The sequence below is a fragment of the Heptranchias perlo genome, chromosome 25 (genome assembly GCF_035084215.1).
Source record: "Heptranchias perlo isolate sHepPer1 chromosome 25, sHepPer1.hap1, whole genome shotgun sequence".
NCBI classification, from domain to species: Eukaryota; Metazoa; Chordata; class Chondrichthyes; order Hexanchiformes; family Hexanchidae; genus Heptranchias; species Heptranchias perlo.
The window spans coordinates 34,363,754-34,376,776 of record NC_090349.1 but is presented as its reverse complement, the minus strand read 5'-3'; the positions used below and the strand labels follow the sequence as shown (position 1 = coordinate 34,376,776).

The 13,023-nt window shown below is 43.2% G+C and overlaps 1 protein-coding gene across 7 annotated transcripts in view; it reads left to right on the top strand.

Annotated features, from left to right (window-relative positions):
- The window catches only part of smtnb (smoothelin b), a 314,089-nt gene that overhangs the window by 179,000 nt on the left and 122,066 nt on the right, over nucleotides 1-13,023 (top strand). For all 7 annotated transcript variants that reach the window (XM_068005958.1, XM_068005961.1, XM_068005960.1 and 4 more), the window contains 2 exons: nucleotides 2,595-2,691; nucleotides 7,901-8,460. In XM_068005958.1, the coding sequence (XP_067862059.1) occupies nucleotides 2,595-2,691; nucleotides 7,901-8,460 (657 nt within the window). The remainder of the gene's footprint in view (nucleotides 1-2,594; nucleotides 2,692-7,900; nucleotides 8,461-13,023) is intronic.

The window sequence follows — 13,023 nt, the reverse complement described above, 5'->3', positions numbered from 1 at the left end:
ATTCTTCCACCTTTCAATGGTAAGAAGGATCCTGTGAAATCATAGGATAGAACCAATGGCTATAACAATCTAAAAAAAGGTTTCTCTCTTGGTTATCCTGGGCACACTATTAGATGTACCTGGATATCAGGGCAAATGAAGACACGCTGACCACATAAGGAGCTAGGGCTTACCTATAAGAACAGTTTGAAACATGGAAGCTGAAAAATATCTAGAGTAAAAATGAAACCCAAAAACGTAACACATATCAGAACTTTAAAAAGCCTACAGTGAAGATTTACTAGAATGATGCCAACAAGGAGTGGTTATGGTTATGAAGAAAGGCTTGAAAAATTGGATCTTTTGTCACAGGAACAGAAGGTTAAAGATCTAGTAGAGGTTTTCATGATTATGAAAGACTTTGAAAGGTTAAATAGTGAAAGATTGATTTTACTGGTTGACAAATCTGTAACAAGAAGCTATAGACTTGGGACTATCTTTAGAAGAATGAAAAGGTAATTTGAAAGAATTTTTTTCACCTCAAGGGTTACTAGAACATTGTTTTGCTTTACCACAAGTGGCTAGCACTAGCACAGGTCCCATAGGTCAAATGGCTACGTCTTGTGCCGTGTTTTCCTAACCGTGGTTCAGACCAACTGTGTTGCCTTTACACGTTAACTCTGCACAAAGCTGGGATTTTTCTGAGCTATATGGCTCAACAACTTAGTATCTTAATTAGCTGAATCATAAGATGCAGCTGGAGGAAATATTTCTGTTTATAGTAGCGTTTATGTTTAACATTTATATTTAATTAACAGTTCTATGCTGTTATTTTGCTGTAGTTCCCAAAGAGTTAATTAGAAATTTGAAGAATGCTTTTATAGCAATAACATCTGTTTTGTTTGATCATTACAGTCATTACTTGTTCTGAGGTGGTTATTACCTGCTCCCTGTGAATAGGCAGTTTGTGAGCACTAAAAGCTGTTTTTATAGTGTCACTACGTCAGCTTCCAGGAGACAAGTGTCCACAAACCAGCTCCCCATACTCAAACTAATAGATCTGGCTTCCTTATCCTGGCTGCAGAATTGTAGACCTAGTTTTTCATAGCTCTGTAATCCTGCCCCCTCGTAAAAAAGAAGCTGATGTAATATTAAGTACTGTAGCATGCTTACTGCAGCTGACAGCATAGATGAGATGCAGTGTGTGAAATTTTCCCCTCTTTCAGATGAGATGGTGGACGGCTTGAGACATCTCATCTCGTCATTTGGGTGAGAATGCCAAAGTGGATGCAAATAACTACTTTCCCTACAGCATGTTTTATAAGGCTGTGAGTTACTGATAAAATCCATATTCCAATTTATGAAAGTGTTACTGCATCAGATGTTTAACCCTTTTGAGTATGAATGTCCTTTGCTGCAGGTATTGGGCTTCCACCTAGGAATCTGTACCAGCAAATAAGTTGCACATTAAGTTTTCACAATTGGAAATTTGTGGTGGTGGTGGTATTTATGTTCCTTTTATCTCATTCTTTGAACATCAGGATAAATGCAGCCTCCTCTAGCTGATAGGATGTTGATATTTGGTGGTGGGGGGAGGGGAGAAGAGGGGAGGGGAGGAGCTCAGATAGTGTTGCTGTATAACCCGCTGACAGGCAAGTATATTTAGAGAGATGAGTGAGCCAACTCACTTACTCTTCTGTTTCCCCCCCCCCCACTCCGCATGAGACAGAATGCTTTGCTCTCACAATGTTTCCTAGCTGACAGTTGCGGAGAATGAGATATATGTCCATTTGAGCTCTGCATAATGAGAAGCTGTAACTTCTTGTACCCAGGATATGGAGAGGTACACAGTGGTAAATCCCTATCCTTGTTGTAAATTTTGCCAGATTTGGAGGATGCCATTGTTAAATTTCCTTACTGATTTGTATAAATGCAAGTTCTTTCTTTAGAGGAGGCAGTGAGATGCAGTTGTGGGTGGGATGGCACGTATGTTACATGCCTTTTTGATAGTTGTATTCTTAACCTTCTCAATGAATGACCTGATGGTACATGCAATCCATATAACTTTTATGAAGACTTTTAGCAGTGAGACTTCATCCCGAATCTGTTGAATGTGTACTATTGAACTGAGCCTCAAGTGGATCATATAGATACCCTGTTGATAGGACTTGGCACAGGGGAATTTAGTTCTAGTTTGTCAGCACTCTGTTATGATTGCCTTTACCTTCAATGTTTTTTTCTTAACTAATTTTTGGTGAAGGTAGAAGACTAAATGCTAAATTGTAAAACTCAAGCTGAAGAACACTTACTTCTCTGACTCCTACTCTTAAATAAACCACTATTGTGATGCTGTACTTTACAGTACATAAGGGGACACTCAGGTTTGTTGCATTCATAAGAATTGATGTTATAATATAAAACATTAATTTTCATCTTTTTACAGTACTTGGGGGAGGGGAGATGATGCATGAAAGTAATTATGAAAATAGTGACAATTATGAACAGTTTGTGAATTCAGCTGGATAAATGTACAATGCTACATAACTTGGCTGACTTTCTATTTTTGGTCTTTCATGTGAACAAAGTACTTACTGACTAAAACCTGTTGTTTTCAGGTAGGAGAGACTGAAGACGTGGAGCAGAGACAAAAGATCCGAGCACAAATCCAAGAACTTCAGAACCAGAGAAGTAGCAGCCAGAGTGAGCCTGATGGTACGTACTGAGGCTATTTTGCAGTTTTTTTAAAAAAAAGAAAAAGAAACAATTTTGAGAGAACTGTTTGGCATAAAAAACAATTAGCTGTGCTGTAGAGTGGGATAATTGCAGTCAAGAAACTGTCATCTTTAATTGATTAAAAGCTGCCTTGTCCTTTATTGTGTGTGCTGTATACTCAGCTCAAGCAAACAGTGCCAAAAGATATTAAATAATTAAAGCTGATATTGTTTATTTGACAGTCGGGAAAAAGGCCCATTGTTGGGGACATGTGTATTGACACACTGAAAGGTTGTTTCAGTGAGCCTTGCCTTTATTAATTTCCTGCCGCACTGACAAATCAGGTTTGTTTCCAATTAAGAGATGGGTCCTCTTTAAACAGCTGGAGTACATCTTGTATGTTACATGCATCGCGTGACCGAGTCTTTTCGTATTGAATATCTTTTCCTGGTTTAACTAATTACTGTCCTACCCACTGTCAATTTTATTGTTAATGTTGTTTGCCCCCAGAGCACGGTTGGCCCTTGATGCAGTAAATTTTGTCCCAAGGTACTGTCATGTCTGCGTTATAAATATGGTCCAAATTGTAGTCCTGTGTCACATGTGACAATAAGGGCCTGTCAACAACAACAGAAACTTGCATTTATATAGTGCTTTTAAGGTAGTAAAACATCCCAAGGTGCTTCTCAGGAGTGTAATCAGAGAAAAAAATTGACAGAGCCAAAGAAGGAGACATTAGGACAAGTGACCAAAAGCTTGGTCAAAGAGGTAGGTTTTAAGGCATATCTTAAAGGAGGTGAAAGAGGCGGTGAGGTTTAGGGTGGGAATTCCAGGGCCTAGACAGCTGAAGGCGAGGCTGCCAATGGTGGGGTAAAGGAAGTTGGGGATGCACAAGACGCCAAATTGGAGGAACGCAAAATTTTCGGAGGATTGTTGGGCTGGAGGAGGTTACAGAGATAGGGTGGGGCGAGGCCATGGAGGGATTTGAACAAAGGATGAGAATTTTAAAATCGTGGCGTTCGGGGACTGGCAGCCAATGTGGGTCAGTGGGCATAGGGGTGATGGGTGAACGGGACTTGGTGCAAGCTAGGATACGGGCAGCAGAGTTTTGGATGAGCTCAAGTTGATTAAAGGTGGAAGATGGTAGCATACATAGGAGTAATAAAAGGAGCCCTTTAATACTTAGGGACTTAAAAACAATTGTCTAACTAACTGTGCCAGAGTAGATGTCGATGTCGACATATACAGTAAGTATTTGGCATTAATGCAGAGAAGGGACTGGGACTTCACGTTTTTGTTGATATAAGTAGGATGTCGACAAAAACAGGTTTGAGTTTAATGGGTAAGAGTATATATGCTGAATATTTTATATTGCTGCAGCATAAATACTTAAAGCTGCTGATGTTTTCTAAAGGATTAACTCTCTTCCTCCCTACTGATGGTAAATATTGTGGTACTGAGCCATACAGACAAGGAATGTGTAGGATTTAATCACTGGCTGTTCTGAGTTAGCTAATTTCAGCCGGGACAGAAGTAAGGGTGCTTGTATTTGGCTTAAGAACTCCAAGCAATGGAGACTAAAAACAGTCAGGGTTTCCGTTCATAATCACTATCCAGTAATCCCTGCTCAAAAGAGTGCATTTGAGGACAGGATCTGATTACACTGTGATATCCCCTAAGGTAGGATAAACTACCAATGGTCACCATCTTGGGTCATATATGAAGAATGACCACTTGGATGAAGGGCTGCCAGCGGAGGAACTGTACTCCAGTATTTGTCAGCAGCTTCAACAGAGGAAGAGAAAAAAAGTAAGGAACATTGGTGTTACGAACTTAGTTCTGCTGCAGGTACCCACTTGGGATCAGTAGTGTCAGTCACTCCCTTAAACAGCCTTGTTGTCTTTTTTATGGACGTTGACTCCACTACCCTATATCTGCTAGCACTGTAGTGGGACTCGGGAGTGTAACAATGAAACTTGCTTGTGATCTGGACTAGATCTCTGAACCTTAAACGTGTATATCCCTTTACTCTGATATTGAACAGTGTTAACTCTAGGTGAGGCATTGTTTGATTCAGTTTATAAACTGTTTTATTCCACAAAAGACAGAACATAGAGTATTGAGTATAATGAAGGTCACTTGATCTAAGCAGTTTGCATACCGTTACAAAAAAGAAAGAATACGTGTGCATAGACATTGCTAATGAATGTGCCATTTTTTGGGAACTCTTCAAAACAACGGCCCATCCTGCACTTAAAACATCTCTTGACTGCCTCTGGATGGACACCATCTCATGCGATTATCTAGGGAAGCTAACCCCTTTTAGGCAAGCTTCTGCTCAAAATGCATTTTACGACAGCTCATATCTGGGACCTATTCATGGATAAATGGCCACAGAATTCTGAACCATGACAAATAGAATTAAATAAAGAGCTTTCACTAAAACATTTGCTGTAAGAAGGAGATATTTTCCTTAATGATCATTGCCTTGCTAAGATGTATAAACATGTTGGCAGTTTTCATGTATTTTTAATCAGTTGAAGATACAACCATCTCATTTTGATCTACTTGGAACTGTAACAGTACAGGATAACAACCATAGAATAAAGAGTTGGCCAACAGTCTGGTAAAACAAACTGTAAATAGTCTTTGGCATATCAAAAGATCGTGTAGTCCAGATGCGCTGCCCTCCTCTTGTTGCAGAAATCAGCTTCTTATTTGGTATCAAATACAATAGATCGGCAAATATTCTGCTTCCAGGCCCCTGTTCACATTTCAAAGAAAGATGCCATATGGAGCTTTTCTTCCTTAGTTTTGCTGATGTTGAGTTGAAGGAAGTTCTTGCTTGTCCTGGACCTGAGGTTGGCACAAAGGTGGTGGAGGAATCAAGGGTGGTCGAATAATCTGGAGGCATAGAAGTTAAGGGCTGTTGTGACCATCACAGACACTGTTAGTATTGTACCCGCAGACGAGTTGAGTGCAGGTCACTTTGCAGAACATAGCACATCTCATTCACAGCCCCCCTTGTAAAGTGATTGAAACCCCTATCCATGCATTGCCTCAGCCTTTTGAAGGCGGCGAAGATGGTGGAGCCCCGATCTTATTGGCACCAGTTTGAGCTTCGATTAGAGTAGCAAGAGCTCGTGACACAGATTCCTGACGACACGCCCCATGGTATATTGCAGAATGCTGAGCCTTGCGACAGAACGCCACACAAGTTGGAAACCAATTCCTCCATAGCCTCAGCCATGGTGTGACACCTCGTAGGCAGGTTTTCCAATACCTCATAAAACCGCAGGTGCACAGAAAGCGGTTTTCTTTTGAACATTGGCATTTCTCTCCTCTTCAGCAGAGCTAGGAGCTGAACTTGCCCTCTAGCGTGTTGTCATCTAAGCTGTCGTTTCTGCTGTTCCCTGCTCCTGCTCACTAATGCTCTGTGATTCTCCACATACAGACTCCTCTATCTCGCTATCTGTTTCAACCATTTGCTGATTTCTGTGGTGGTGCTCGGGAGAGATGATTGTCCCCCTCCTGGTCATATTCTGTAGATGGACCTAGAAAAGGCGGAGAGGGACAAAGGTCAGCACGCATGGAAAGGGAAAGCATTAGCAAATGATTGGCAGTACTATGTAGCATCAGGTTGCCGCGCTGCATGTATGTGTGAAAAACAATACAAAAAAGTATGTAGAATGGAGCAGTGGTGGAGCAATTGGAGCGGTCAGGTGAGGTCACGACACCCCTAATCATTTTGAGGTCAGCCAACACAGCCTTGGGAGACCACCTCCATTTAGCTCCTAGGAACCTCTATCACCATCTTCGGCCTCCAGGTTGAGCCTGAGGTTCCCGTATCGACCTTCGGACTAGGTAAGTCGGCATTCCCCAGTTCCAAGCTCAGTCCTCATCCTGCCAAGTGGGCCAAATCTGGAGTTCGACCCCTCCAGTCGGCCAAACCTAGCACTGGTATGGAGGGAGAGCTGCTCAATGATATAGTGAACAGCAACAAGGGAATCAGGTTGAGAAGAAAGAAGAGGATAAAGAGGGTAAAGAATTGGAGAGATAACAGACTTACTAGTAACCTGGTGAGTTGTTTTGTTTTTCAACTCATCGGGACAGGTAGGTAACTCTTGCCCCAGCTCATTGTCAAGTGAAACCCTGTTTCTAACTAATGATTGTAGCTGATTAAAATAACAGCTGCATTTTTTGAAGTTTAATGTAGACAGTTTAAAAATTTTGTATCCATCTAAGAACAGGCGGTCATGAGTTAAAAATCGGGGAGGCACCTCAGACACCCCATTGACGCCCAAGGAACATCTCATGCCACATTCAGGCGGGCCTGTAAAAATGTGAGCTGCCTGCCTGCCTGAAACAGGTGGAAGACTGCTTTTCTATGCAAATTGGGGTCCTAATGAATGCCAATGCAAAGTTTAGGTACAGATGGGCAGAGCTTGTGTCGCGTGAGCTCCGTGTAGTTGTGCCAGGTTTGAGCGGCCTAACCACTGGGTTTTTGAAGGGACCGCTGGAGGCTGTTCAAAAAACGGCCACAAAGCTTTTTAAAAATTATACTCCTGTAGAGTCTGAAGGAGCAGGGGTGCTCCATCCTGCCTCCACAAAAACACTGCGGGCCGCTAGCAGCTCGGGCTTGGCCTGGCTTCATCCCCCTCCTCCTCCCAGGACCTACCCATGAGCTGGCTTGGCGTCGGAGCTGGCCAGAATTTGTCAACCCACAACTGGTAAGCTGCATCGGGACGGCAGTTTGGCACTCAGATGATGTCCAATGCCGAATTTGGTTCAGGCTTCAGGCCGGCACAGACAGACGTGCGGAACATACACTACTGACTTACCGCCCGATTTGGGCATAAGTCCAATGTCTCTCCCGTTGAATGGATCTTGTAAGCACATTTTTATCTTTATGGTTCTTCCCTGCAAAAGGCAGGTCTGCGTTGTTCTATATTTTCTTTAGCCTTTATGTTGGGACCTGGAGGCCGTTGTATTGATTCCTTGCCAATGAAACTGGACAATGCACATTCAGAAGCATTTCCTGAAGCTTTGTTCCAGTGGTGGCCTGTGGTTGCAGTGCTGAGGCAATGTCACAGTCATGTGATCTTGTAGTACTTGGTGGAAATGGGACTGACATTCTATTTGTTACTGTGTACAGTAATGGACACATGCAGTTTTTTTTTAAGTTAATTTTTTTTCTTCTGAACCACAGAAATGGCCTCCAATGTGGTTGTCGTTCTCGATCCACTGAAGAAAGTTGATGGTCGTCCAGTAAAACCTCTTCGAGCATCTCAACAGAGGGCAGAATCCTCTGGTTTGGAACGCTGCTCCTCTAGCACTGACTCTGACTGGGACTCTGAGAGTGGCAAGGATTCCAACGAGGGACTGACAGCTGACAGTCCAAGAGGCACATTTGAAACCCACTGGGCAATTGGAACACAACACAATGAAAAGTTGCAGCAGGAGCAGGAGAGCTCTTCAAGCATTGAGGAAGAAAATGATGACGGAAGAAAAGAAACTGAAGAAGTTTTTAGAAACAATATGTGTGCCTCGATCAATGACAATGGGAATACCATTACTGGGCATCTTGCACCTAAAGTGGAGATTACAGATAGTATTTTCCAGTCAGAGATAAGCTCCCGGAATGGTAAACTGGTATCTGTCCAGAAATGGCTGCATTCTGACATCAATGACAATATCCCTTCACCAACTACAGGAAGAATCAGTGACAAGGAACAGGGGGACACTTGCTTCAGGGAATTTGACAAAAAGGTAAGATTTCCAGCAGAAGCTACAACATGGAAGACATTTCTTAAAATTTACATTTTGCAAAAAAAAATGTTTTCAGAAGTAGATTGTGAACAATGTGCTCTTATGTAGCCTATTCTTCAACAAAATATCCCAAGGGTAGGCAGGGTTTTGAAGGTGGCGAGATGGAGTAAGATAGAAGGGATTGGAGAGAGTACCAGAGTGGGATGGCTGAAGGCTGTGCAACAGATAGTGAAACTGGGGGAAATGCACAGTTGGCCAATGCCACAACTGCGGAGGATGCAAGATGGAACATAGCTGGAGGAGGTTGCAGAGGTGGTGCAAAACCATGGATGGATTTGTAACAAAGATGTGGATTTTAACATCAATGCATTAGTGGAGGTTCGACGGTGGTATGTTTGAACCACTCCCATGATAGCTCAGTTGGTAAATTTGTTGCCAGTGTTCAATTGAGACATACAGATCAGAAAGGTTTCGGGTTTGATCCCCAGTATACGCTGACGAAAATGTCATAGTGTTGTGATAGGAGAGCTACAGGTGGCTGCAGTCCAGCTGCTCCTGATTGTTATAAGAACATAAGAACATAAGAAATAGGAGCAGGAGTAGGCCAATCGGCCCCTCGAGCCTGCTCCGCCATTCAATAAGATCATGGCTGATCTGATCCTAACCTCAAATCTAAATTCATGTCCAATTTCCTGCCCGCTCCCCGTAACCCCTAATTCCCTTTACTTCTAGGAAACTGTCTATTTCTGTTTTAAATTTATTTAATGATGTAGCTTCCACAGCTTCCTGGGGCAGCAAATTCCACAGACCTACTACCCTCTGACTGAAGAAGTTTCTCCTCATCTCAGTTTTGAAAGAGCAGCCCCTTAATCTAAGATTATGCCCCCTAGTTCTAGTTTCACCCATCCTTGGGATCATCCTTATCGCATCCACCCGATCAAGCCCCTTCACAATCTTATATGTTTCAATAAGATCGCCTCTCATTCTTCTGAACTCCAACGAGTAGAGTCCCAATCTACTCAACCTCTCCTCATATGTCCACCCCCTCATCCCCGGGATTAACCGAGTGAACCTTCTTTGTACTGCCTCGAGAGCAAGTATGTCTTTTCTTAAGTATACACTGATTCCTTCTGGAAAGTGTACATGTGTGGGCACTGGGTGTAGACAAGATCAAGCATGGCTGTGACATTCCCCATGGTGTAAGAGTCTGCTGACACTCACTCTCAAGTGATTGCTCTTCACACATGAAGAGCAATCACTTGAGAGTTGCAGGAGGGCAGTGAGCACCTGTGAAATTATATCACTGCATGAGTCAAAGCCCTCAAGAAATGAGGTAGAAAATTGGAGGGAATTGCTGGGGCCATTGCTGTTTGCTGCATATATAAACACTTTGGAGCTCGGATATAAACAAAGCTGTTTACTTTGCATATGACTAAATTGGGCGATTTCAGACAATAGAGAAGAGTTAAACCAAATACAAAGGAATCTCGATAGGTTGTGAAGATGGGCTGTTGAATGGCAAATAGCATTCAGTGCGGACAAGCTCATGGCAATGAAAACTAAAGAAGGGAAATAAACAGTGGGAATATAGAATAAATTGTTCCAGGCTACAGGACACAACATTGGAGACAGATCTGGGGGCAGTGCTAGTTATTAAAGCAACAATACAGTGTGTGGAAGCAGTTAGGAAAACTAATTGGATCGTGGAAGTACAGCCAGAGGGATGGAGCACAAGTTCCAGGAGATGATAATGAGTCTGTACTGTGCACTGGCAGGGCCATACCTGGAGTACTTTGTACAATTGTGGTTTCTGTATGACTGCAAGGATATCCAGGCATTGGAGGCAGTATAGAAATGAGCAGTCAAACTGATAACTAGCTTATGGCATCTCAGCTATGAGAAGAAGCTGAACAACCAGGGATTATTTACTTTGGAGAAGAGACAGCTCACAACAGATATTATTTGTATTCAAGATTCTTAAAGGGAATAGATAAGTTGAATCCTGATAGTATGTTTGAGATTGCCACAAATTCTAGAACCAGGAGACACAGGCTTCATCTTAGAAAATGCATAGACCGTTTACATTTAATTACTCTATGTAGAGAGTGTTTAATGTGTGGAATAGACCACCCAGGGAGGCAGTGAAAGCAGATAACGTGGAAAAATTTAAGGGAAAATTGGATGGATATTTGAGGGTGATTGAGGGGCATTAACTTTTGGGACTGGCCAGATGGACTGCATTCTCTCTTCTGGTCTGGTACTTTCCTATATCCCTAAGACAAACAAAACTATTTTAAAAATGGCACCTATATCTGCTTTTTGGCCTTGTTTCCTCCCAGTGTCAGTGAGTTTGGAGAAAAATGCAAATTGGAACAAGTGCTGTATTTTGTTATAATGTTTTGTTGTGAAATACTTGCTGAAAAATGATTGTTACAAATTCGGGTCTGCCGCTGGTATCTACATTGGTTCATTGGTGTGTCACTCCCTTAAGTGATCTGGTTGCCCACCTTTTTACAGTAGTTAACTCCCACTGTCCTATATTATTGTATCATAGTAGGATACAGCTCAGAAGGAGGCCATTCGGCCCATTGTGCCTGTGCTGGCCCTTTGGTAGAGCTATTCAATTAGTCCCACTCTCCAGCTCTTTCCCCATAGCCCTGTAAATTTTTTCCCTTCAAGTATTTATCCAGTTCCCATTTGAAAGTTATTATTGAATCTACTTCCACCATCCTTTCAGGCACTGCATTCCAGATCATAACAACTCGCTGCGTTTTAAAAAAAATGCTTCCTCATGTCGCCTCTGGTTCTTTTGCCAATCACCTTAAATCTGTGCCCTCTGGTTACTGACCCTTCTATCTCTGGAAACAGTTTCTCCTTATTTACTCTACCAAAACCATTCATGATTTTGAACACCTCTATCAAATCTCCTCTTAATCATCTCTGCTCTAAGAACAATCTCTCCACATAACTGAAGTCCCACATCCCTCGTACCACTCTAGTAAATCTCTTCTGCACCCAAGGCCTTGACATCCTTCCAAAAGTATGGTGCTCAGAATTGAACACAATACTCTAGCTGAGGCCTAACCAGTGTTTTAGAAAGGTTTAGCATAACTTCCCTGTTTTTGTACTCTATGCCTCTATTAATAAAGCTCAGGATCCCATATGCTTTTTAAACAGCCTTTTCAACTTGTCTTGCCACCTTCAAATATTTGTGTACATACACGGCCAGGTCTCCCTGTTCCTGCACCCCCTTTAAAAATGTACCATTTAGTTATATTGCCTGTCCTCATTCTTCCCACCAAAATGTATCACTTCACACTTCTCAGCGTTAAACTTCATCTGCCATGTGTCTGTCCATGCCCTCCTGAAGTCTGTTACAACCCTCCACATTGTTTACCACATTTCCGAGTTTCGTGTCACCTGCAAACTTTGAAATTATACCCCTTTTTTTTTATTCGTTCATGGGATGTGGGCGTCGCTGGCAAGGCCGGCATTTATTGCCCATGAGAAGGTGGTGGTGAGCCGCCTTCTTGAACCGCTGCAGTCCGTGTGGTGAAGGTTCTCCCACAGTGTTGTTAGGAAGGGAGTTCCAGGATTTTGACCCAGCGACGATGAAGGAACGGCGATATATTTCCAAGTTGGGATGGTTTGTGACTTGGAGGGGAACGTGCAGGTGGTGATGTTCTCATGTGCCTGCTGCTCTTGTCCTTTTAGGTGGTAGAGGTTGCGGGTTTGGGAGGTGCTGTCGAAGAAGCCTTGACGAGTTGCTGCAGTGCATCCTGTGGATGGTACACACTGCAGCCACTGTGCGCTGGTGGTGAAGGGAGTGAATGTTTAGGGTGGTGGATGGGGTGCCAATCAAGCGGGCTGCTTTATCTTGGATGGTGTCGAGCTTCTTGAGTGTTGTTGGAGCTGCATTCATCCAAGCAAGTGGAGAGTATTCCATCACACTCCTGATTTGTGCCTTGTAGGTGGTGGAAAGGCTTTGGGGAGTCAGGAGGTGAGCTACTCGCCGCAGAATACCCAGCCTCTGACCTGCTCTCGTAGCCACAGTATTTATATGGCTGGTCCAGTTAAGTTTCTGGTCAATGGTGACCCCCAGGATGTTGTTGGTGGGGGATTCGGCGATGGTAATGCCATTGAATGTCAAGGGGAGGTGGTTAGACTCTCTCTTGTTGGAGATGGTCATTGCCTGGCAATTATCTGGCGCGGATGTTACTTGCCACTTATGAGCCCAAGCCTGGATGTTGTCCAGGTCTTGCTGCATGCGGGCTCGGACTGCTTCATTATTTGCGGGGTTGCGAATGGAACTGAACATTGTGCAATCATCAGCGAACATCCCCATTTCTGACCTTATGATGGAGGGAAGGTCATTGATGAAGCAGCCGAAGATGGTTGGGCCTAGGCCACTGCCCTGAGGAACTCCTGCAGCAATGTCCTGGGGCTGAGATGATTGGCCTCCAACAACCACTACCATCTTCCTTTGTGCTAGGTATGACTCCAGCCACTGGAGAGTTTTCCCCCTGATTCCCAATGACTTCAATTTGACGAGGGCTCCTTGGT